Genomic DNA, 27417 nt, shown 5'->3' on the forward strand with positions numbered 1-27417 from the left:
CCATAATAACGAATGGGGGTGTACTTCAGTAGAAAATAGTTCCTCATGATTTCGACATCTCTATGGCAGACATCTCTAAGGGCAGACATCTCTATGGCAGACAACTCTACGGCAGACATATCTACGGCAGACATCTCTAAGGGCAGACATCTCTATGGCAGAAATCTCTATGGCAGATATTTCCAAAACTAGGCCGAATCACACCAAAACTATAGTAAAATATATATATATATTTTTTATCCACTTTCTTCTCCTCCTTTTCCTATTTTTCTCCCATCCCAATTTAGCCGTGCCAATTCTCCCCTCCCCTGTCTTGATCGTTGCTCGCATGTGCCCCCCACTGGCCGGTTGTAGGGAGGATAGAAGCCTTGCATCACGTGTCCCCTCCGATACACGAGGAGGCAGCCTGTCACATCTTTTCACCTGCCAGCGCGGACTCTCATTGGCGAGGAGTAACGTGTAGGAGGCTCACACTGCCCCCGCCATTTTCCTGACTTTGCTGTGCAGGCGCCCCAACCGACCTGTAGGTGTCGCTTTTTACAACGACCAGACTACCACCCATCGACTTCCCTCCCGCTAACTCTGCCAATTGAGTTAGTATGACGGCCGGCCCAAGCCGGAGGCAACGCTGACAGCCGGATTCGATACCGGTGTCTCTTGCGTTGGTGACGAGTGCAATGTCCGCTGCGCCACCCAGCCGCCAGTAAAACATATATATTTAAATGTTTGGGTGAACTGCCCCTTTAAGTGTTCATGAGCACATGGAAATGTACTGTACTATAACCCTCAAGCCAAGCCTTAGCCTGGTGTCCGAGGAATGGGGGCCACTTACTTGGGGTCTACCAAGGGCATGAGCAGCTGCATGCGGGTGAAGGCGTAGGGCCAGGCATAGCTGAGCGCCGTGGGGCAGTGCTTGGGCAGGTTGTCCTGGCGGAGGAGGCTGTAGACACACAACACCCAGGGGTCCTTCACCGACTGGGCAAAGATCCACACATGCGAGGGGCTCCTGATGTCGTAGTGATTGTTGACCAACATGGCGTTCCACTCCACGAGCCACTGGAGGTCCACGTGGTGACCCGGGGACACGGTGGCCTGGGGAGAGAGAGGGTAAAGAGTCCCAGTCAGACCTTCCATCACAATCATTGTGATTGTTCAACCTATTTAATTATAGGGGTAAAAAGGTAAATAAATGAATAAAAAGGAGGAATACACCGTATGAGAGTAGGAGATAACTAGAGGACACTTGAACGAGAATGTCATTAGATGTGAAGGACATCATCAAGACGTCGCCCTGGCTGCACATTGCTCCCTCTAAGTGTCATGTTGACGGCTTGTTCGTTACATAATCAAGTCAAACCTAAGAGCCACCAGCTGTTGCATTGCAGGCCTTAATTGAGTTTTACATTTTTAGATAATCAAGAGGAACTTCTATTGCTGAGTCAATACGGCAGGCAGGCCCCTCCTGATTGATGAAGCACATTTCACTCCACGAGGCTCGACTGATTGATGAATACTGACACGGTCAACTGGTGACAGTGGCCAGAACTGATCAGCGTCTAACGCCCCTATGTGGAAATCAATCCATGGTAGAGACGAGAGTAAATAAAGTCAGAGAAATTCACTCGGAAAAATTGCCAAATCAAATGTAGCCAGATGTTTATTTACTGCAGTTACTACGCCCTTCAGTTTGCCCTTCTCCAGCACACTGAAAATTATGGGGGGGGGGGGCTAAAGGAATCTTAGCCCTCCTGAATGACCCTTGAGCCTCCCCTGAAAGAAACAATAATCTATAGTTTATCTATAGTGCTGGGTCACTAAATACCTTTAACCGTTACCCCCCCCCCCCCCCCAAAACAAATAAAAAGAAAAAAGGCACTAGGCCATTACGCCCATAGAGACTAGGCCATTACGCCCATAGGCACTAGGCCATTACGCCCATAGGCACTAGGCCATTACGCCCATAGACACTAGGCCATTACGCCCATAGGCACTAGGCCATTACGCCCATAGGGACTAGGCCATTACGCCCATAGGGACTAGGCCATTACGCCCATAGGGACTAGGCCATTACGCCCATAGGCACTAGGCCATTACGCCCATAGGGAGTAGGCCATTACGCCCATAGGCACTAGGCCATTACGCCCATAGGCACTAGGCCATTACGCCCATAGTGACTAGGCCATTACGCCCATAGGGACTAAGCCATTATGCCCATAGGGACTAGGCCATTACGCCCATAGGCACTAGGCCATCACGCCCATAGGGAGTAGGCAATTATGCTCATAGGCACTAGGCCATTAGGTCAAACTGAGAACCTACCGTATCAGATACCGCCACGTTGACAAAACTCTCCAGAACTATTGGGCTGAGTTGGTCCATAATCTCAATCATGGGTTTATCATCATCCTGCAGTTGACAAAATACACAATCAGATTAAAAACACTGTAATCCAGAACATGTACCGTATCCTCCCTTATCAACCTTGCCTGTTGTTTTGCCCCAAACCTTGGCCCTTCTCCCTCCCCCCCTTTCTTACCTCAGTCTGACCGATGGCCATGAAGAGGCTGCGTATCTCCTTGAGTATGGAGATGGCCAGCTTGCGGGTGCTGACCTGACAGGAGCAGAGGAGCACCAGCGCCAGGCCCTCAACTGCGTGCAGCACAGTGGAGTGGGGGCCTCGCTCCACTGGAACCCTGTGACTTGAACCCGTCTGCAGCATCTGTAGTGTATAAATAAAACACACAAACAAAAGCAGAGGATTGTATTTATCTTTATAGAGCTCGGACCACCCCGTTTCCATTCGGTTTGGGGAGCGTTTTCTCTACGCTCATAGTTTGTGGTGATGATTAACATTAGCCAAAATATTTTGACTGTGCAACATACAGACCACCGGTTCTCAGAGATCATAAAGCAGACATAAAATATTCTTTTGTGCGCTTGCTGAAACCAGGAAAGGGCTATTGAAAAACACTTTCTGAACAGGGTGAAAACGTATAACCAATGGTCACTATGAACATTTGCAAATGTTTTGTGAATATTGTTAGGAATGACAGGAATACAATAGTTAATGAGAGGAATGTGAGAGTTTCTCTATTTTCCCTCTGAATCTTTAGGGGGTTCCTGGTCAAATTCCTGGCCAAATTCCCAATCAGGTCTCTGACATCAAGGCCACCTAATCATCCCTCCCCCTTAATTGGCTCATATCAATCACTGTGTCATGAGCCTTTCAACCATTGTGTCGTGTGATGTGTGCCTGGTATCATTGTATGGCAGCCATTCAGCCTGCATAGCCCAAGGTTGGGTGCTCAACAGTGGTGTTGAAGCAATTTCCACCCTGACATTGTAAAGCGCTTTGAGTGTCTAGAAAAGCGCTATATAAATGCAATGATCATTCCTTCCTTCCTTTTCATTGACCTTTTGTATATGCTGATTTTCGTGGAGTTCATAAATGTGACCAGGCACAGATAATAGGGGCATGTTAAGCAAGCAATTTTTTTTTTATTATGGTCTCCTCTCATTTCATCAATACTGCGCCCCCCCCCCCCCGGAAACTTAACTCAGCCCCTCCCCTCGACATTGTAGTTCTTTGAATAGAGTGCGTGGAAAAACAGCCGTACAATCTAACAATAATTAACATATTTACAAGTTATTGCCAATATCTCCATTTCAACCAGAATAGCGCAACATTTTGGGGTTTTCTGGAGAATCGTGAGCTCCTTAACACATTGGGCGCCAGAACCGAGTAAAGTCGGTCTTATCTCGTCAGCAGTTGAGCGTTATACCCGAGTATAGTCGGGTTTTGTCCGTTTTTTCTTTTATTCGATTTTTGTATTCATTACAGGTTCACGGACCTCGGTGTTACCATAGGAAATCATTCTGAGATCCCTAGAGTGCAATACCAGCCGCATCCTGCTAGGTGGCAGTATCACCCACCCTTTGAAAGCTTATTTCACACTATGTGTCACATCTAATTTTCGTTCGGGTGGAGAATTTAGATCAAGCCAAGTAAATCGCTTCATCCGACCACTTCAAAATGCGTTCAGCACATTTGAGGCATATCTTGTGCCACTTCATGTCAGGGACCCGATCGACATCAATACTGGAAATCGCGATCAGACAATTGTAATATTATTTTTGGGAAACCGCCTAGTAAAGGTAAGGACTATATGACATCAATCCTACTTTGATCCAACAATGATTTCACATCGATCGCAACGATCATATGTAACGTATTCCGTTGCTGACGATCAAAGCATCAAAAAACTACCCCCCCCCCCTTTTTCATGCATTCATGATGAAACATAATACCTATTATATACATTTGATTTGGAAATAGTAGCGTGTCCAGGCGAGCAACGCCAATGCTTTTAGTAAAGTTCACGTATTGCTCCATAGCGCTATTTTCTGGAATTAGCCAGGATCACTCTGAAACTATACTTATATTCACCACGGTATAACACGCAAACGTATACATGAAAAAATGTATTCTTTTTCACATATTGAACGATGGATAGTTGATGTCAAATGAGCCATAGTATTGTATCCATAGCTATAATATAGATATAGCCCTGCAAACACCGCCACGCATCCCTATATCTTAGAGCGGTGGCACAGTAGGAACAAAGATGGGCTAGGCTCGCGCTGCTGAAAGAGTTAACAAGTCGGGTTAGACCGTGCCGGGTCACATATATGGGTTAGGCATTGATTGCTAAATGTGTGGGAATGAATGTGCAGGAAGCAGGAACCCGTCCGTCACCCATAAAGGTGAGCTGATGGGAGAATATAAAGAACCACCGGTGCCTCTATGCTGCATAGTAACAGTGTTATACCAGGCTATTAGTAAGCTAAAGCACAAAGATAAAAGACTAAAACTCTAAATGTCAAGGTATTCCTTTAATACAGTGGGTGCATCTTTATTTACGATAGGTCATACCTCAACAGCGCGGATCTTAGCGGTGTCATAGCTCTTCCCGGGGCTGACCAGGGCTAGTTTCCACTGTGTGAGCAGTTGGAGCAGCAGTTTGAGGGAGGTGTCCAGCATACCCAGGTGCGTATCCTGCACCTCGCGCAACAGGAAGTTAGTGAAGCCAAACAGGACATCGTCACGCCAGTCAGCAAAATCCACCAGTAGACTTTGCAAGGAATTCTGGGCAATGAGTCGTAGCTCATCATCCATGTGGATCGTTAACCTGGTAAAAACCATAGATGAACAACCAGTGAGGTGAGATTCTTGATTAATGATAACCTGGTAAAAACCATAGACAACCACTAAGGTGAGATTCTTGATTCTTATTCATCTTAAATTGGTACTTAATGCAAGTAAAACAAAATGCATGCTGTCTACTAGAGCCAGAAATATTTAATATAATGGTTTGCATAATCTAGTGGTTCTAGAGTAGAGTAGAAATATCTTGGCATCTGGCTCGAGAATGAGAAATCTACATTTAAATACCATATAGACAACCTTGCCAGCAAGCTGCGACAGAAAATTGGCTTCTTGTACAGAAACATAACTTTTCTTTGATTAGTTGGAAAAGGATTGTTGAAACAGTTTTCTTCAGTTTTGGACTATGATGATGAAATCTATAGACATGCTGCTGCTTCCACTCTTAACTCATTCAGTGCTATGAGTATATACCTTTGATTTGGGAGTATTTGGGGTTTCAGGGGATCAACCAGAACGGTTTGGGCTTATTGCATATAACGCGTGTTATCTCGCAATCTATGAAAAAATACTGGATTATCTTGGAAATGCACGATGTTTAGCGTGTAATAAACTACAAACTACAGTGTGTAGAAATAAACTCTTTTTTCCATGTTGGAAAGAAATTTAGTGTCTGCCAAATGAGCCACACCATTGTCTCCACAGCTATAATACAGAACACACACACAGCTCTGCAAACATCGTGAAACACTGCGGAAATTACCATTTTAAGCTGGCCTGAAGCGGCAGAGATGGGGACAGCTTATGGCGCTGATTGAGTTAACAAAAAATATTTATAATAATATTTTTTTTTTGTTTTTTTTAATCTTTTCCCCCCTCCTTTTTCCTCCGATTTTCTCCCATCCCAATGTTAGTCGTTATGCCAATTCCCAATCCCATTCCTGGTCGCTGCGCACTTACCCCCCACAGTCGGTCTGGGAGAGTGGAGGCTATCACGTGCTTCCTCCGACACACGTCTAGCCAATCAACCGCTTCTTTTCACCTGGCAGCGCGGACTCTCACTGAGAGGGTGTAACGTGTGGAAGGATCACACTACCCCCCTTAGATCCTATCCGCGCTGAGCAGGCGCCCCAACCTAACTGTAGAAGTCACTGTTTACAACGACCCGGACCCACCCCTCCAGCTTTCCCACCCTCTAATACTGCCAATTGTATTAGTGTGAACGGCCAGCCAAGCTGGTGACAACGCCGGGAGCTGGATTCGAACAGGCGAATCCAGCATCTCCGGTGTTGGTGACGAACGCAATCTCCGCTACGCCACCTGACCGCTATTAGAATAATAGTTTTAACAGAACAGACAACAGGGGGTAACAATCACCACTAGCACAATATCACATCAGGTAAATAAACTTGAGCATCACTAGATCGGGGAGTATAATATTCGGTTTCACAGCCATAGCACTGAGAGAAAACAGTGAGCTGGTGCAGCTGCTGAGCTGCTCATGGCTCCGGGGATATAATGCCTAGGAGTCTTTGAAGTATTCCTTCATGCCCTAAATGTCATCCATCTCTGCAAGGGCTTTGCCCACATCAGCCCTCAGCCTCGACCAGCAAGGAGGGTTTTGAGGTATTGCTATCTCGTGTTATTAATGTTATTGACCAACCCAACAAAAAGTGGGTTTCCCGTACACACTCACCGAGACAGCAGGTCTATCAGTTCTGGCTTGGACATGCCATCTGGCAGCATGCGAGGGATGGCAGCAACACACGTCCTGAACAAGTCGATCTTCGGCTTCCTTTCACCTCTGCAAGCAAGACTCTGGGTCAGATTTCAACTCGGGTGCAAACGCTTGCTGTTCATCTTTGTGATAAATGGACCTATTTCCAACTCCCTGCCCCTTGTCTCGATTCTCCAATCACAACTGTTGCGCTAACAGTTGAATGAATGACTTTTATTTATATAGCACCCTTCACAGCATGAATGCACAGGGTGCTTTACACTACAGCTTAGTATATAAAAACAAAAACAAAATCAGAAATAAATGACAACAACAACAGACAGTGAAACCAGATAAAAAAAAGTAGAATAAAAGAATTTAGATAAAATCATCAGTCACTAATTAAAAACAAAACTATAGGAACAGTGAGGACAAGAAAGAGTGCCTATGTATGACCAAACCAAAGTTGCGATTGGGCGATTAAGAAAAGAGAGTTTGAGAGTTTGGTCCATTCAATCTCCAGCACTGAGTCAATGCCCTGGACGGCGCCTGGAGCGCTTTCATCACCGCTGTCCTTGTGAGTCAGAGCAGAGCTCGGCGGACATAACGAGTCGCACACACTCACGTGATCATGTCCTCCGGCTCCTTGTTCAACATCTGAACGTTGGTCATCATCATGCAGCGGCCGACCTCCTTGTCCAGATGTCTCAGAATGTTGTCGATAGCTTTCCGGACGTGGAAATAATACATGGACATACCTACGGTAGGACGGAAGGCAGACAACAGAACATCATTGTTATTCATCGGGGTATTTACCACCGATGTGACCGCTCTGGCTCGTTCGGTGGTCTTGTAGGCGTCTCACTCACCAATGACTTTGGCGTCGTCATCGGTCAGTGTTTTGCTCAGGTAGGTCTTCTTCACTCGTAGCGTGTTCCCCGAGGGCAGGGTGGCGCCAGTGTTGGGCATGGGCGGCTCTCCATCCTTCTGCTGCAGTTTGTCAGCTATGACCAGGAATGCTCTCAGACCAATATTCATTCTCTGGACATAAAAATGAATAAATAAAGACTTTTACATTACAGACAGACGGAGAGCAAAGTGGAATGTTGGGATCAATGCAGACACACAGATGTAAAAAAATAATAATAATCGTCTACAATAACCATGAGCTCACCACACACTCACACAGGGTTAGGACACAACCTCACTGCTCTCTCTGTCTGCATCACACACTCACACAGGGTTAGGACACAACCTCACTGCTCTCTGTCTGTCTGCATCACACACTCACACAGGGTTAGGACACAACCTCACTGCTCTCTGTCTGTCTGCATCACACACTCACACAGGGTTAGGACACAACCTCACTGCTCTCTGTCTGCATCACACACTCACACAGGGTTAGGACACAACCTCACTGCTCTCTGTCTGTCTGCATCACACACTCACACAGGGTTAGGACACAACCTCACTGCTCTCTGTCTGTCTGCATCACACTCTCACACAGGGTTAGGACACAACCTCACTGCTCTCTGTCTGTCTGCATCACACACTCACACAGGGTTAGGACACAACCTCACTGCTCTCTGTCTGTCTGCATCACACACTCACACAGGGTTAGGACACAACCTCACTGCTCTCTGTCTGTCTGCATCACACACTCACACAGGGTTAGGAGGACACAACCTCACTGCTCTCTGTCTGTCTGCATTACACACTCACACAGGGTTAGGAGGACACAACCTCACTGCTCTCTGTCTGTCTGCATCACACACTCACACAGGGTTAGGAGGACACAACCTCACTGCTCTCTGTCTGTCTGCATCACACACTCACACAGGGTTAGGACACAACCTCACTGCTCTCTGTCTGTCTGCATCACACACTCACACAGGGTTAGGAGGACACAACCTCACTGCTCTCTGTCTGTCTGCATTACACACTCACACAGGGTTAGGAGGACACAACCTCACTGCTCTCTGTCTGTCTGCATCACACACTCACACAGGGTTAGGACACAACCTCACTGCTCTCTGTCTCTCTGCATCACACACTCACACAGGGTTAGGAGGACACAACCTCACTGCTCTCTGTCTGTCTGCATTACACACTCACACAGGGTTAGGAGGACACAACCTCACTGCTCTCTGTCTGTCTGCATCACACACTCACACAGGGTTAGGAGGACACAACCTCACTGCTCTCTGTCTGTCTGCATCACACACTCACACAGGGTTAGGACACAACCTCACTGCTCTCTGTCTGTCTGCATCACACACTCACACAGGGTTAGGACACAACCTCACTGCTCTCTGTCTGCATCATTACCACCTCACTACTTTCATTTAAACCTTCTCAGATGATCACGGTTGTTTTCTTTTTTGTACTGGTATTCCTTTGCTTGTAGAGTCTTTATTTTTATTTTTTATAATTGTCTCACTGTATTTAATTTTTTTTTGCAAAGCTAGCTGGATAATGTCTGGATAACAAAGAGAAGAGAATGTTTGAGATGTTTTGACTAGAAAGTGTGCCTTCCTCTAATGGGCAGATATCCCTGGTATACTGCTGAATAAACATTGATGATTATAAAAATAATAATAATTAATCTAAATGTTATTAGGTAACTGACTTTCATTATTTCGGATTGCCAATTCATTTACTAATGGATGTCGATTTGATTAAAGCGATTTATGATGCAGATATTTAATTTGAATGTTATATAGCTTTGATACCTGGTGAGATGCTATATGCTATAATTGCAGCATAGTGATAATCAATTACTACAGATTCTGGCAGAATTTTAATACATTCAGATCCGGCATAATGGCTTGGAGACAAAAAGCATGGTAGCGGTTGTAAAACAAATAGAATCCATTACCTCTGGATTAAGACTAAAGGCTTTGGCCGGTTTCCCAACGCAAAGTAGGTCAAATATGATCTCTTTCATGGCAAAATCAAGTCTCTCCTGCAACGGAAGAAGAAGAAAATGAAGATAGTCGAGTGAAATGAACATTCAAATACCTCATATGTTGATTCTTAGTATTTGTTTCAGAACAGTGGTATAACACGGCAGAACGTTACGTCTTCCTGTTTACCTGTGCAATAAACTGGATTATTTTGACGAAGATATTGAGGGGCATGTCTCTTGGTACCACGCTGCGCGATCCTTTGGGGAAAAGGGTTGTGACGATGGTGCTGAGGCGACTGCAGAAAGGAGAGAAGAGAGAGCTTATGAACAAACTGTACTTTCATACCACTCAGCAGGGAGGCTGTGACCCACAGACGTACATCATGACATAATTATGCAAGCTTATATTTCAAATGCCTTGCCGTACCAATTTGAGAATTGACATACAGTAGATAGAGTTGCTGTCGCCCCATTTCTTGAAAGGCGGGTTTATTTTAAGACCTACGTTTATTTCCGACCTAATAGCATGTGTTAAAGGTCCGGCTTGACCCGTCTGTGAGTCCTCATGTGAGCTCAGGTTTTATAATCACGTCTGTGACCTCCTGGTAAACCTTGCAGGCCACCAGCACACTTAATCTGGTATGCCCTTAACACCGGGGCCTGTACCTGGTTGTGTGTACACAACACAGAGCTATCTCCCTCCTCCAGATCCAAGCGCACCATTGTGCTTGCGGACCCCGGGGCTCGACAGGGTTGGGCTCCTCCGATGGGAAAACTTGAACTTCCTGTGAAACCATCAATTTCACTTCTAGCCTCTCCCCTCGGCCCCACATTCCCGCCCAGTCGCTGTCAGCGCGGCCGGCAATTAGCCGGCACTTAACCAGCATAAAGAGAAAGCTTTTACCTAGCCTAATGAGGTTGCTTGTTTACAGACCATGCCTACTTCCTTCTGACAGGAACGGACCCGACTGCAACGTTGGAAGCAACGGCAGTAAAGGAGGGAGTTTCTTTTTCGTTTTTTCCTTTTAATGAGTTTAATATGTTGAGTCGTAAATACGTTGAGTGAATTCAAAACTGGTACACGTTGGATGACGCAAGTTACGAGTGAAAGTGTTTTACCCTTGTGTCGCGGTGTTGCTCTCACACTTGATTCTGATCATGTAGACCCACAGCAGGCGATACAGGGACTCCAGTGCAACACGCGCCATTTTGGGGTCTTTACTCTGCGGGGAATCATAAATAAGATGTAAAACAGCGGTGATTAAACCCGGTAAATGATCAGTGCAGCATTTACAATAACACAGAACATAATTACATGTAGAGATTTAACACCGATCGTCAGGATTACTGCCTGAGGCGTTCGGAGCATGGCTGTTGAGATTCCAATAAATCAGCCGCGTAAACAGCAGTGTGGGTTAGCATGTCTGTAGCGATTCCGCTCGACAAACAGTCGTGCTATCGCACATTTGCAACATTACCAAACCCTGCACATGTCACAATACACCCATACAGCCAGATACTCCTCCACCGCAAACAAGACAAACTGTTGACAACGGTTTCATAAACACCGATGTCAAACAGAGAATTCCAGGCTTACATTACCTTGAGATTGGAGAGGCAGTTGTTGAGAAAAACGTGCCATCTGTTGAGGAAGAACTGCTTCTGGCTGACACACAGCAAGCATGTCACCAATGGGTAGAGAGCCTGCGTGGAGGACAGCGAGCGTTAGATGTCTGCCGCCTCACAGCGGTTATAAACAATGAATCAAACGAAGAGCCACGTGAGTCCGTTTTGGGTTTTGAGACGATATTTGAGACGATATTTTCAAATCTCAGTATCTGAAGATTGTATGTTGGAGTGATGTGTAAAACATGTTCAACACAGCAAGCAACTAAAGACAGGAGCGGCCTGGTGCTTCTGAGTCAGGCATCACACATGTAGCTACATTCTAAATGTTGTGGAATGCCTATAAAACTAAATTATAATGCTGCATTCGTTTGTGGTCGGCGATGGGAAGTTGGAAAACGCGTCATCTCTGACCTACGTGCGTTCAAGCTACAAAGCTGGAAAAACATGGAGGCTCCTGCTAAACCTTTTTGGCAGTTTCACAATTTGTCTGGCATGAACTACAAAGACAGTTTACAACGATGTATAGCTAATATACTTACAAATGTACTCTTAAAACAGCTAATAACAACATTAATGTTTATACGATGTGAGTGGCCATGATGAAATGACGTCAAAAGTCGCTGAGGCTTGAACTGGGGGTTGAGAAATACCCGCGTTTGCAACTAGGAACTCAGCGTTTCCAGAGTTATAATCAAATGTAGCACAAACTTTCAAAGACTTTCAAAGTTTGGACGTTTCTTCAGCGGAAGGGTTCATTCCATAAAGGCATTCAATAAAAAAAGACTTAATGTGTAATTAGGGTTAGGGTGAGACATACCCTCTCTAATTTGAATGAATGATGTTGGAAGTATGCAAACCCCTGCACAGAATTCAACTCGACAAACGACGACTACTGATAAAAATCTGTCTACAGTCACAATCACTGCTTCAGGGGAATGCACGACTTCTGTAAGGGGGAAAAAACCGACCATTCCATGGGGGCCGTTATCTCTCCATCCGTCTCACTCTGAACATCCATGGTGGTATGTCCAATAATGATATTGTATGGGTACATTGTGAACTGTAAAATATGACATATACATGAAGCTTGTGCTGTAAACGTTCTGTGTTGCGTATCTCTTGCACGTCTTCCCCTGTGAGTGACTCCTAGCGTGGAGGCTGATGTCGAAAGGGAAACGTTGCACAAGAGTGACTTTGAAAATGCTTGGGGATTCACAGGAACCACAGACATTCCAGCGATCTGAGTGCATAACAAGAGACTGTCACAGTGGCTATGTTGGGGGGGGGGGGCGACAGAACACAATCACAGGCCAGACACTGTGACAGGCCCAGCAATTTCTCCAGCGGATAACTAACCAGCGAGTGCTTCTTCCTGCTGGACAAGTCCAGCGTTGTGTCATACAGGCTCTCCACGAAGTTCCTCAGACACGGCACGTTCACCTCGTTCTTGACCGCCTGGGGCACGACATCAGAGAGAGAGAGAGAGAGAGAGAGACACACGGACACAAACATGATGAGCCGACATCCTTTTCTGAAGCGGTACTTCATCGACAGCTGTAAAGCATGGCACGTTTTTCGATATTACATAGAAACTTACTGCTGCGACAGGAACTAAGATTTCAACAAAGAGCCCGGCCAAGGCGTGCTTAATGTCCTTGTCCTTGACTTCCAGGAAATACTGTGCGCACTCCTGCGAGAGAGAGAGACGCACTTGTATTCACAGTGTAAAAGTAAGGACATTTGGGGAGGAAATATCCTCCAAAGAGTAGTCATTTTTATACACTTTGAAATGTAGTGTCATGAATAAACCTTCTAGCAAAGGTTGTGTGTGTGTGTGTGTGTGTGTGTGTGTGTGTGTGTGTGTGTGTGTGTGTGTGTGTGTGTGTGTCTGTGTGTGTGTGTGTGTGTGTGTGTGTGTGTGTGTGTGTGTGTGTGTCTGTGTGTGTGTGTGTGTACATCTGTGTATGTGTTCATCCAAAATGATTAGTTGAGGTATCAGTGCAATGGCTATGGCTTTGTATACCTTGTGTAATGAGGACGTGGGAGATGAGATACAGATGATATCTCAGCATATGAAAAATCAGTAGCTTCATCTGTAGCCACAAGGAATGGGGCGCGGCAAAATACATGATGATCATTTCAATGCTCCCGTACGATATTACGCGACGATGATTTTGGAAATGCAGCACACGCACACGTCACCGTACCTGCATGAACTGAAAAGAGGCCTCAAAGTCCTCCACGGGGTACATCTTAATACGGAAGAACTTGACACCCATGATGAGGCTGATGGTGCTCTGGACCACGTAGGGACTCTGCTCTTTCTGCCTCTGCTCCTTCAGCTCCGTCATGAACTTCTTCTTCACGGCCGGAAACCTGAGGGGGGGGGGGGGGGGGGGGGAGACACACACACACACTAATTTAGACAATAGAAGAAGAGTGTTGCGTGACACGTTCATACCAATGGTAACGCCGCTTCTAAGTGCCTCCCACTCATTCCATTTTTTATCTAAATCTAAAAAGGACACTGTCTCAGGAAGTTGTGACAATAATAATAATAATAATAATAATAATAATAATAATAATAATAATAATAATAATAATAATAATAATAATAATAATAATAATAATAATAATAATAATAATAACACACACACACACTAATTTAGACAATAGAAGAAGAGTGTTGCGTGACACGTTCATACCAATGGTAACGGCGCTTCTAAGTGCCTCCCACTCATTCCATTTTTTATCTAAATCTAAAAAGGACACTGTCTCAGGAAGTTGTGACAATAATAATAATAATAATAATAATAATAATAATAATAATAATAATTATTATTATAATAATAATAATAATAATAATAATAATAATAATAATAATAATAATATAATAATAATAATAATAATAATAATAATAATAATAATAATAATAATAATAATAATAATAATAATAATAATAATAATAATAATAATAATAATAATAATAATAATTAGTACTTTATTGTCCCTGGGAGGAAATTATTCCTCTGCATTTCACCTCAACTGACCACTTTCTGACACGCTGCCCGGGATCAAACGGGGAACCTTCCGATTACCAGGCGACGCGCTCTACCTCCTTCAACCTAACCCCCAATCCTCTGGGGGTGGTGGATAAAGCGGCACCACGTTCTGAGAGGGAGCGTGACTCCCACGGATATCGTCCTCGGCTCACCCTCTGTCTCCGGACCGCGAGTCTCTGTCCCTGCGCCCAAAGATAAACTCCTCGTCGAGCGCCTGACAGGCTGACCCTCGACCCAAACTGAGTCTGATATTCTGGGATTCTGCAGTTGATCTAAATTTAGACCCTGATTCCTCACGGGGGGCTCACATGGGCATCACATACCCTCTCCCCCCGAAGCTAGTACTGTACCTGTGAACAAAGCCAACACAGCCGTTGGATCGTTTACTGTATCTTAAAGGAACACGCCAACATTTTGGGAAATTAGCTTATCGTCTTTTCCAGAGAGAGACAAGAAGATAGATACCAGCTTCCTCTCTGTGCGTTCAGTAGAAAGCTATCTGGCTGCACGTTAGCCTAGCTTAGCACAATGAATGGAAGCGGACAGTGACGGGTAGCCTTCGGGAGAGGTGTTGGACAATGCCTAGGCTACCCGTCACTCTTCGCTTCTATTCATTGTGCTAAGCTAGGCTAACATGCAGCCAGATAGCTTTCTACTGAGCTGTTCCTCGGCCGACAGTTCATTGTTTCCACGTACGCAGAAACACAGGAGGAGATTAAAGGGTTCGTCTGCGTCTTGCGACGTCTCCTCCGTTTTTTCACAAAAAGCTTTCTGGATACACAGCATTTCGCCCCGGAATAATACTTCAAGTTCACACCGACACAATTTCACAATTCAGCCCGGATTGCGGAGCCACTTTTAGCCTTTTGGATCTGAGCAGTGTCCCGGGACGTCTGCACGAGCCTCTCAGTGAAGCATGCGAGGAGGAGAGACTAAGCAGAGAGTACTTGGGTGAGGTGGTATGCAGACCGGCTCCACCACTCATATCTCTATTTTAAGGGTTTGCTCCTTCGATGCCGTGATCTGAAAACTTCAAATAAACAAGACACGTATTTCCAGTCCTAGTTTGGTGCGAAAGGGGACTTTCGTCCGAAAGTGCGTCCCTGTGTTACAGTCTCTTGGACCGGAGAATGTCTCACAGCAGGGTACAGGGAACTACACCGTGCCGCTTATCACGCAGCAGGGCACCGGACCAGAACAGAGTAGGCCGGCCGTTCAATAAAGCCAAAAGGCCATTTGTCATTGTCAAAATTAAGGATAACAAGCATAATGACAAAAGCGTAAACATGTCACAGAGCGATAGCTATAGGCTGTATCGTAATATAGCTGTGAATCTTCACTGGCCTCACGATTCGATTCGATTACGATTCAGCTGTCTGAGATTCGATTAGATTCTATGATGCATCTCGATGCAGCTCAATAATATATTACATCCTCAATTGTATAATCTATATTACTGCACATGGCTACTTTTTCATCAATTAATACAAGCAGTCAGATATACATTTACTTTTATTTAGAAAGTTCTTAAATCAGAATGCCAAAATAAATGTCTTTACTAGTGTTGATACATGATACAGATATACTAGAAAGTTATCTCGATACCCAGCTGTTAAAAGCGGTTCAATACTCTTTTTATTAGTATCAGTATTAGTATCAATACTTTTAGAATAGCCTGATGCTGTATTTTCTATGAGTTGAGTGGATGCATGACCAGAGCACTAGCTTTAATAATACAATAATAATAATAATAATAATAATAATAATAATAATAATAATAATAATAATAATAATAATAATAATAATAATAATAATAATAATAATAATAATAATAATAATAATAATATATTTGATTTGTAGGGCGCTTTATAGTTGTGGAGCAAATCCCAAAGCGCTACATTGTAAAAGAACATAAAAACTAGCAAGAGAGTAAAAAAAAAGAGAAAAAAATATATATATTTTTTTTAATTTGAACTTATTGGGCGCCAAAACGAATAATCTTGTGTTTCGTCGGCAAGGCTTGAGCGCCAAAAACGAAATATCTCGTTTTTAGTTACTTTGATATTTTTCCTTTGATCCCCGTTCTAAACACTCGCTCAGAGCTCCCTGGGTCTCCCTAGCACAGCTGCCTACGCTGGAATTGCAATGACGATCGAATCCCGCCAGGTGGCAGTATCGCCTACCTTTTGAACTGGGGATATCAGTTGTCTTCCAGTACTGACTGCTTCCGCCTCGGAGTGGATCAGGACATAGCAATCGGTGGAAGATTTGGTACCTCAGACCTATTCTTTCCCGTATGGTAGCCATGCCCAATATACAAAAGTAATTGCGATCACCATGGGATCGACTGGGATTTATTCATTTTGGAGTACCTTCTGACTGAGGTAAGGTCTATCTTAGGTAACCTGCTGGTATTTTTTTTACCTAAAACATGCTTCTGTACCGATCAGTGTCGTATTTTACCGGACCTAAAACATGCTTTTGGTAACGATCACAGTTTCAAGTTAAAACGACCCTCCCCCCCTTTTGTGAAGACACATGTGTATATGGTATATACCTTTGATTTGGAAGTATTTGGAGTTTCAGGCAAGCAACCCGAACGATTTGGGCATAATGCATATAACGCGTCATATCTCGCGATCTATGAAGAAATGAACTGGTTAGTCAGTGTTGGACTATGAACAATGCCTGTCAAATGAGCCATACTATTGTCTCCATAGCTACTGTATAATACAGAACACACGATGGGTGCACAAACATCGCTAAAATGGTCAATAACGCTGGCGCGATTGAGTAGAGATGGGGAAAACAGCGTGGCGGTCAATCAATTATGTTCTGTCACTGCATCGATGCAGAATCGTCCACGTCTGTATCGCGATGCATCTTAGAATCGAGAAATGTCCACACCCCAAATTCAAATGCCTTGGTGAACATCCAGGACAGATCCTATCAAATGGTAAATAGTGCATTTATATAGCATCTTTACTCACATTCACCCATTCACTCACACACCGACGGCGGAGGCGACCATGCAAGGTGCCAGACTGCTCATCGGGAGCAATTAGGAGGTTAAGTGTCTTGCTCAAGGACACTTCGACACCCCGAATTGTAAATATTACAATTGTAAATATTACAAAAGTATTACACTAGTGTAGGCCTGTCCCTGACTAAGGATTTGTATAGTCCATTTTGATTGGCCAAAATGTGCCGATAGTCAACTACCCCCCCCCCCCCCCCCCCCGAATGCAAAAAAATAAAAAAGAGTAAATAAAGTATATATATATAATATATACATATATATTTTTTTTATCATTCCATTTGGACTGTGGGGGGTGCTTAATGTCCGAAGAAGTTGACTGAAGGCTTCTTGTCCTCTACATCTTGATATTTGTCTAGTGTGTTCATTAGACAGGTGAAATCCTCTTTCAGTGGCTCTGTGCCCGTTTTCTTAGGCAGTTAGCCTCGCTGGTATGCGCGCCATTAGCGTTTGCCACGCTTCTAGGCCTCTTTGCTTTTGGAAAGAATGATAATTTTTTTTTATAATAATTATATATTTTTTGCATTCGATTCGATTAGTCGACCATTCAACTAGTCGGGGTCAGCCCTACACTAGTGCATTCATCTTGGTGACGTCTAACCGTGAATCTGATGCTGAGACTTACTTGGCCTGGGATAATACTCCTATGACTTCTGCATAGAGGTCTGAGACAGTGTGCATGTTGCCAGTGTTAGGACCATGGTATCTGAGGGAGAGAAGACGAGAGGTTAGAGGACAAGTCTACAAAACTGAAACGAAAGACAGACAAACAGACAGACAGACAGACAGACAGACAGACAGACAGACAGACAGACAGACAGACAGACAGACAGACAGACAGACAGACAGACAGACAGACAGACAGACAGACAGACAGACAGACAGACAGACAGACAGACAGACAGACAGACAGACAGACAGACAGACAGACAGACAGACACAGACAGACAGAGATTTTGTCTGTAGAGGAAGAGAAACTCTTGGAAAGGTTGGTAACCCAGAGGGGTGGAGAAAGGTTGGGAAAAAGACAGACAGACAGACAGACAGACAGACAGACAGACAGACAGACAGACAGACAGACAGACAGACAGACAGACAGACAGACAGAAAGACAGACAGAAAGACAGAAAGAAAGAAAGAAAAATTTCCAACAAAAGCAAAGCTTACCCCTCTTTGTATCTAAAGTGCTTGAAGGCCAAGTTAATGACTTCATTGACCAAACTGTCCAGGACAGGGTGGAGTGGCATCTGGTCATACAGAGAGAGGGAGAGAGAGAGAGCGAGAGAGAGAGAGAGACTGTGAGAATGTTTGTTTGTCTTGAGAAAACACCAGCAATGGTGGGTTTATGTTCCAGCAGTAGTTATTCAGCGCAGCATTTCTTCAAGGAGTGTCTGTGATGATGTGAGTAGTAATGCTATTATTATTATTATTACACCTGTGCATGCAGAGCACTGCAATGGGGGCACTGCGATCACCGCTGTCTGTGTGTGTGTGTGTGTGTGTGTGTGTGTGTGTGCGTGCGTGCATGCGTGCGTGCGTGTGTGTGTCTGTGTCCACCTCAACCATAACTCCTACATTTCTGATCCGATTCGGATGAAACTGTGCACATACTGTAGGTTGACAGCAGGCCAAGGAACAGAATTCTCAAATATTTTTCAAATCAGTATTTTATTTGAATTATTTTACAACATTGTCCATTGAAATCAATATTGAGGATAAGCCTTAGGCCTTTTTAATGCACAAAGGTGATGCTACACAATCTCACTGCTCATCTGGGATGTGAACATCATATTGTAGTTGATATACCTACCTATGCATTAAAAACTATTATTCTTCAGCTAATCTCTTCATTACAATATTGTGCTGTCAGAACTTGTAGGATAAATATTTAATGTTCGCTAAGACGTCGATTCCAAAGGTGAAGGACATGTGTAGGCAGAGGAGCAGAGCTAAATTCTGGTGAAGCAACTTGCACCACCCAGATGTCAGTTATTACTATTATTATTATTATTATTATTATTATTATTATTATTATTATTATTATTATTATTATTATTATTATTATTATTATTATTATTATTATTATTATTATTATTATTATTAATATATGCTTGGAAGGGGCAACTCTATAACAGGCATGCTCTGCGGGTTAATTGGTTGGGTCGTGTGCCCTTAGTCACACAGTTGGTCATTCACACACTCTACACTCTCCAGAGAACTCTATAAATAGCTAGCATGCTTATTTTTATCTTCCTGCTGCACACATAAAGCTACAAATAACTTGTTACCAAACCAAACTATAACTGACTCTTTTGTCCATCAGATTACGGAAGGGAACAACGAGTGCTACAATCCACTTACCTGTTTTAAAACCTCTATTAGTACAAGAGAGTAGATGAAGTCAATAGCCAAATCCCTCCGTTCAAGTAGATAATCTCTCTGCTGCTCATCACTGTTAGAGTAGGAAAACAAGTGCAAAAGCACATTTTATTATATTCAACAGACATTTTTGAAACGTAAGTCTTCAGGGGAAGGGCCCGACAAGCCTATAGTGCAGGGGTGGCCAACCAGTCAGAGACTAAGAGCCACAAAAAAATTACTGTGGTACCACAAAGAGCCACACCATATACCAGCGTTTCTCAACCTATTTTTTCAGTCACGGCACCCTTCATGTGTTTATAGGTCTCACCCTCTGGCCTCTGAAGTTGCTAATGTCTTTTTTATTTGGGCCTCACAGGGTTAAAAGTACCCTGTGAGACCCACGGTTGCAAAATTACAAAATCACTTTTAGCCATTTAAAAAAATAATGTTTATTTAAAAAATGTTAAAGGGGAACTATTTTACAATTTCTTTCACTATTTGGGCACTTTTACACAATTCCTGTGAGTCTATGGAACACCTAGGTTTTTTTCAAAAAAAATGCATTGTTTTGTATTTCTAATCAAGTACTAAAAACCGCATTTTTCTACCTCAAGATCTTAAGCCGTTTTGAGGCTGGGCTCCAACCACTGTGTGGCCTGGTGCCAACTGCCACATCAACTGCCACATTATTATGCAGCTGAGAAATCTCTGACATCACAGATATGCATATTTTCAGATGACTCAGTTCAGTGAGGGTGAATATTGTGAGAGGAGAATTGGAAGAATTCGCCAATATGAGAATTAGAGACATATATCCTATTAATATAAGTCCACATAGCTAAGAAACAATGGTAAACACTGAAAAAAGCCATTTATAAGATAGTTCCCCTTTAAGCACATGTATAGTCAATTGGTCCTGTTGTTCAGCCTCACAATGCTATTTGATAGTAAATGTGTTTATATGTCCCACCCTCTGGCCTCTGAAGTTGCTAATTTCTTTTTAATTTGGGCCTCACAGGGTTAACCTCTTAAGCCCGAGATATACAGTAAAAGTGTATATTTTCAGCATTATGTTTGTTTACCAATTATTTTAACTGTTATTAGTGAAATATAAGATTATAGAAATCTCAGGGCATTGAGTCGGAAACCGGCGCATATTGACAGGAGGAAGTGGCACAGCCAAAAGTGAGTGTAGTCTTTTGAAGGAAGAGACTCAGGGCTTTCAAATTTCGAAAAACTACCCTACCCAGCTCACACCAGCCCCTGTCAATCATCTGACTTCTGGATTTACTTTTTAATTTCTCTTATTTTTTGGGATTATCTCCCACAAACCTGAACGTTATTGCCATAAAACAGAACGCAGTTAGTTTCTCTACCTTTCTGTGAACGTCTTGCAAAAAACGGTGTTGCAATATGATGAAAAATGGTGGAGAAATTTACATTATAAAAAAGATGGCAGAATTCAGTACTGTATCTACAAAACCTTCTGTTTAATCATCTTCCCTTTATTCATTTGCTTAGATTTTTCAGGTCTGGTCAATTTTAGCATGGTGTTATTTACAGTCAAAGATAATTTTTTTTTAAATAGAATTGATATTCTCCTTTGGTTCATTACAATTTACTCAAGCCTAGTAACAGACACACTATTTCTGACACTGATCCATTATGTCCCTAGATTCAGATACCAAGAACATGCAAATGGACCATTTAAAAAAAATTGTAAATGTTTATTCTACGTCCTTATGGAATGAGTGACATAAAAAAAAAAAAGTTAAAAAAAATAAAAAAAAATGTTTTTTTTTATATTTTTTTATTTTTTTTTATGGATGGAAGAGCCGCACATTGACGGGCAAAGAGCCGCATGCGGCTCGCGAGCCGCGGGTTGGCCACCCCTGCTATAGTGCTTCTCCCTATCCCTTTTCGGACAATTGGACAATGCTGCAATAGCAGCTGGTAAAACGTTGGCGATTTATGGAATGACCATTGTTATGTGTCCAAACCCAGAAAAAAAAAAAAAAAAACAGAACGGAACTGAACTGATGTCCATACAGGAAGTAGTAAAGTGAATGAATCGTACCTTTTGGACTTGGTGTTCGCTCTTGGTCTGTACTCATGAGACTCCTCCTCCAGTCCGTTCTGTCTCTTGTACCAATCGAACAGGGTGCGCAGGATGGACGGGAGACAGTACTCAGCCAGAGAACTCATGGTGTTTATCAACTGAAAGAACAAGACACACAGTGCAGTAGGCAGGTCACGTTTTACTGTTAAAATACCAAAACAACCAATAACTACCTGGTACTAGGGTTGGGTACCGAATTCGGTACTTTTAAGTTGTACTGACCAAATTACATCGGTACTACCGAGTACCGACTCACGCTAGATCAATCGGTACCAGATTTATGTTTAGTATACAGTAAGAGTGTAATATGCTAGACAAGAGGGATCCTTTTACACAAATATATATATAATACTGTCCCATCTCTTGGGTCTTTGGAAAAACCAGACGAGGTCAGAGGAGTTTGATAATATTTATGATTTGGCCAGATCATGTTATTACAGAGAGTTAAGTACCGAAGAAGGGTACCGTTGGTCACAGCTACCGAATTCCAGGAACTGGTACTGGTTCAAATGTGAACGGTACCCAACCCTACCTGGTACAGTGTTGTCTTTGTTTATTTGTTTGCGGTAATGTTACAGCCTTTACACAGAGCTCTTGTCTCCTGAGATCACCCCCCCCCCCCCCCTCAATTCCCGTACTTCCCAATCTCAAAAGCTTCAGCTAAATGACTAAATGTAAATATCACATGAGTGTTTATACACTTAGTCTGTTAATGATAGTGCATATATACTTGTATTACGTGTTATGAATGAGTCTGTGTGTGTGTGTGTGTGTGTGTGTGTGTGTGTGTGTGTGTGTGTGTGTGTGTGGCTTATGACTGTGATGAATTATACTTGTGTGTTAATAGATAGGTGTTTATGGGATGCATTGTTGGCATGTTTCATGTTCAACCCACGTCTCTGTTTTCACTATGTCTAAACGTATTGGTAGATACACAGAAACTGTGTTCTACATTGCTGTCATTATTTCCTGAAACACGCTGCCTGGAGAACGGAGCCCCTGGGGAGTTTTCCTTCACATTACCTTTCAGAATATATTGTGAGTAAAAAAATAAATCTCATTATGTGTAAATAAAGAAGCCGTTCTGAGGAATACATTTGCATTACGTTGTTCTACTCCTCAAGCTCTATAGTAAACGGACTGGGGCTAAAGCAGTAGCTTGTTAGTCTATAGTAAACGAACTGGGGCTAAAGCAGTAGCTTGTTAGTCTATAGTAAACGGACTGGGGCTAAAGCAGTAGCTTGTTAGTCTATAGTAAACAGACTGGGGCTAAAGCAGTAGCTTGTTAGTCTATAGTAAACAGACTGGGGCTAAAGCAGTAGCTTGTTAGTCTATAGTAAACAGACTGGGGCTAAAGCAGTAGCTTGTTAGTCTATATATAGTAAACGGACTGGGGCTAAAGCAGTAGCTTGTTAGTTTATAGTAAACGGACTGGGGCTAAAGCAGTAGCTTGTTAGTCTATAGTAAACGGACTGGGGCTAAAGCATTAGCTTGTTAGTCGATAGTAAACGGACTGGGCCTAAAGCAGTAGCAAGTTAGAGGGGTTGTTTTTGGCCGGTGATCTCAAGTTAATTTCTTATGACTCCCAAGATTTAAAACAGACGGAGATCCCCCACACACACATACACACACATTGTTCTAATGTATAACACAGTGTGCAAATTGAGAAAGCTCATAGCAAAACCCAGCAGTGTGCAGGCTGTCTGGCCTCTCACAGGCTGCCTGGCCTCTCACTCTCACAGGCTGCATGGCCTCTCACTCTCACAGGCTGCCTGGCCTCTCACTCTCACAGGCTGCCTGGCCTCTCACTCTCACAGGCTGCATGGCCTCTCACTCTCACAGGCTGCATGGCCTCTCACAGGCTGCCTGGCCTCTCACTCTCACAGGCTGCATGGCCTCTCACAGGCTGCCTGGCCTCTCACAGGCTGCCTGGCCTCTCACAGTGGCTTCTGTGCAGAGACCAAAGGCTGTTAGCTGTAGATGTCGATTTGAAACTAATGGACAAATCATGAGCAATTATTCAGGGACCTGATTGCAGTACGTGGAGGAAAGCTTGGTCCACGACTAACGGAGAGGGAGAGAGTCCTTAGGGAGTGCAAGTAGAGCCTAGGTGACTATAGGGTGGCCTCTCTCTCTCTCTCTCCCCCCCCTTTCCCCCTCTCTCTCCCTCTCCCTCTCCTCTCTCTCTCTCTCTCTCTCTCTCTCTCTCTCTCTCTCTCTCTCTCTCTCTCTCTCTCTCTCTCTCTCTCTCTCTCTCTCTCCCTCTCTCGGGGAGGGAGAGGGAAGGAAGGAAAGGCGGGACGGGCCAGGCCCCACTCCCAAGCACACAGGAAGGGAGGAGGGTCTCTGGCCAGACCAGGGAATACAGCGAGTCCCTTCATTCGCCGCGAAGCCGGAGAAGAATCCCGGCTCTGTGCGGCTGCCTGAATGGCCCCCGGCGGCAGCACAAACGCACCCCTGTGGCTGTGAAAGGGCCCCCTCTCTGCAGACCCACAGACCTGCCGCGCACACCTAGCGCAAGAGCCACCGTCGGCCCCGCTAGGTAAACACTCCTGCCCTTGACCGCCTCCGAAAGACCTTCAGGGACGTGAGCGGGGCTTTCAGCCACCGGGGGCCCTTTTCACGTTACACAGCCGTGCATCACAAACCCGGCGCAGTGATTAAGATGTGAAAATGAACTGAAACAATTAAGAAGTGTAATGTCTATGTTTTCTTTTATTATCACATCTCCACAGACAGGCCTTTTTTCTTCTTCTTTTAGAGATTATGCGTTATGCGCCTAGATGTCTAAAAGTGGATTTGAACGAGGTGTGCCGAGAGATGGTCCTACATTTTCCCACGGCATGCAGGACATGGGCTATACGTGGTGGTCAGTCACTCGTGCATGGACATTTTAGGAGGGACATTTGGGAGGGACATTTTTAGGAGGGAGGTTTTGTGGGCCGTTTTAGGAGGGAGGTTTTGTAGAACTAGACACAGGAGCCTAGGCACGGTTTACGACCACAGGCCTGGACGCTTTCCCGCTTGTCGTAATTTTTTCTCACCTCATCAAATGTTCTTCTAGTAGTGAAATAAACAAATGCAGCAAACCACGATACGGCTCATCATCAGTCTCTCTTTCCCCTCCGTTTCACTGCATCCCCTTAATAATTGTGTGTATTGAGCTGTACTGTATTGTACCCATTCTGCAATCTGTTAATAAAGTTTTCAATCAATCAATCAATCAAACTTACTTGGTCAAACTGTGGATCCTCGCCCCTCTGCAGAGATTTCGCTAGCGGCTTTTCCTGCAAACACAAAAACAAATGTTGAATTTCACATGACGTGCGGATACTCTTCCACACACGCACATGAAAAGAGCAGATCGTTCTCTGAAGTCGGGCTCATAATTCTATCCCCCCCCCCCCCCCCCTGTCTGAAAAGTTCAGAATATCTCTGCAAAGTAACTTATAGCCCGGAGGTAATGAGAGTGCCATCAGTCAGTCCGACACCAGGCGTAGACCCGCCTGCGTCAGGCATTAGAGATGGTGCATTAACGACGTCTCACATTAATGCAGTCGTTAATCATCTGGGATTATGTCCCTTCATTATGGTTCTGAGTTCAGCCCACTTTCGCCCTGCCCTGCACGATTTCCCCGCTGTAGTGCTCCACCAGTCCAGTCTCCATACTCTTCTATTTGCAAATAATGTGAAGGTTGTTTGTGTGCAAAGGTTGTGAGCCGCCCGTTCGGGATGGAGAGCGCAATGAAAATGTCACGCCGTCTATAAAACACTCCACCTTATGCTGAGCGAGGATGGGCTTACAACTAAACATAGCGGACAGACGTTCTGTCTTATAATGCCATACTTGAAATGTGGTGAATAACGCTTGTATAGAGGTTTTATAAGAGCATAGCACATTCATGAATACTGGTTCCTGGCATAAATCCAGGATTTTCCATTAAACATAAATTCTTACATATTTACACAGTGTGTATTTTAGTGCATTTAGACACTGATGGATCTTGGTTAATTGTAATTGATTGGAGGAAACGACCCTCTGATCGATACATGTCCGGGGTAGAGGAAGACGAGAAGCGCTTGGAAAGGTTGGTAACCCATAGGGGTGGAGCCAGTAACAGACGAGGTCTGAAGAATGCCTCCATGATATTCACAAATTGTCGTGGATAATTCCATGGCATGTTTTTCCAGTTCGATGGAATGGTTGGTTGCAATTCAATTCATTTTGAAAGAGATTCCCAAAGACGTTGACGTGAAGGTTTTTACAAGAACATTGAATTAAAACTGAAAGGCTGTATTAAGGCTAAAAAGGCATGAAGCATGGTGCTTTTAACAATTAAAATGTTACCCACTACTATGCATATTTCTATCATTTAAACATAAACCTTAGGACCAGACCATGTGCAAGCCCCTTAAAAAGGGTAATTTTCACAATGGATATGTTATTATTATAATAATATAATTTCATGGTGTTCTTATAGATATTATATATAATGCGTGCTTGCATTATGGATATATCAAGAAAGAATCACAAGGGTTAATTGAATGTAAAATCCTACCTATGTAAATCTAAAGAGTCAGCTACTGCCTTACTTTACGCTTACTGTAAAACTCGTCTGTGTCTCTGTCAGGACAGGACATCGCTTTATTGACGTTACCAAAAAGGTGTCCAGTGTGTCTGACATTGACAGCGCGTGGGCTGGTGGTAAACAGCGCTCTCTCTGTCCTGACAGGAGGACCAGTTAAGCCTCTGTTGTGATGAGTCACACCCCCCGCCCCCTTGAGCAAAACCAATCTGTGGAAGACTTTGCTGGTAAAGACAACATCTCGCTCGGGGTGTCTCTGTCCTTTGTTGGCAGGCTGATGCAACACTGCTGTTTAGACTCCCCAGGGTTCATCTTTAAGGTATGCATTGCTGATTTCACACAAAGCGCACAATAAAGTCAATACAAAATGTGCACTGTTATTGTCCTCTTAACTCATTCCCCGCCAACAACGAGTTTACTGGTGGTGGTAGTGCTGTTGCTGGTGGTGGTGGTGGTGGTAGTGGTGGTGATGGTAGTGATGGTGGTGGATGTGGTAATGCTGGTGGTGATGGTAGTGGTGGTGCTGGTAGTGGTGGTGCTGGTGGTGGTAGTAGTGGTGCTAGTAGTGGTGGTGGTGCTGGTGGTGGTAGTAGTGGTGCTGGTAGTGGTGGTGCTGGTGGTGGTAGTAGTGGTGCTGGTGGTGCTGGTAGTAGTGGTGGTGGTGCTGGTGGTGGTGGTGCTGGTTTTAGTGCTGCTGGTGGTGGTAGTAGTGGTGGTCATGGTGGTTGTGGTGCTGGTGGTATGGTGTGGGGGAGAGGGTATATTAACACCTCCCTGTGGACCACAGACCATGAACAGCTCCCTAACAATCATGTTCCCTAGAACTGGGGCCTG

The 27417-nt window shown here is 44.0% G+C and overlaps 1 protein-coding gene across 1 annotated transcript in view; it reads right to left on the reverse strand.

The window, feature by feature from the left end:
• The window catches only part of LOC311241826 (protein furry homolog), a 103110-nt gene that overhangs the window by 58224 nt on the left and 17469 nt on the right, over positions 1 to 27417 (reverse strand). Inside the window, exons 3-21 of the mRNA XM_084330746.1 lie at positions 25231 to 25284; positions 21956 to 22095; positions 19879 to 19969; positions 18685 to 18764; positions 18143 to 18223; positions 13626 to 13794; positions 13016 to 13108; positions 12775 to 12873; positions 11392 to 11493; positions 10909 to 11012; positions 9977 to 10085; positions 9760 to 9846; positions 7751 to 7922; positions 7507 to 7639; positions 6861 to 6968; positions 4934 to 5189; positions 2537 to 2719; positions 2320 to 2406; positions 833 to 1092 (exon numbers count right to left, since the gene is read on the reverse strand). Of these exons, the coding sequence (XP_084186872.1) occupies positions 833 to 1092; positions 2320 to 2406; positions 2537 to 2719; positions 4934 to 5189; positions 6861 to 6968; positions 7507 to 7639; positions 7751 to 7922; positions 9760 to 9846; positions 9977 to 10085; positions 10909 to 11012; positions 11392 to 11493; positions 12775 to 12873; positions 13016 to 13108; positions 13626 to 13794; positions 18143 to 18223; positions 18685 to 18764; positions 19879 to 19969; positions 21956 to 22095; positions 25231 to 25284 (2408 nt within the window). The remainder of the gene's footprint in view (positions 1 to 832; positions 1093 to 2319; positions 2407 to 2536; positions 2720 to 4933; positions 5190 to 6860; positions 6969 to 7506; positions 7640 to 7750; positions 7923 to 9759; positions 9847 to 9976; positions 10086 to 10908; positions 11013 to 11391; positions 11494 to 12774; positions 12874 to 13015; positions 13109 to 13625; positions 13795 to 18142; positions 18224 to 18684; positions 18765 to 19878; positions 19970 to 21955; positions 22096 to 25230; positions 25285 to 27417) is intronic.

The sequence above is a fragment of the Notolepis coatsorum genome (assembly GCF_963971535.1).
Source record: "Notolepis coatsorum genome assembly, chromosome: 1".
NCBI lineage: Eukaryota > Metazoa > Chordata > Actinopteri > Aulopiformes > Paralepididae > Notolepis > Notolepis coatsorum.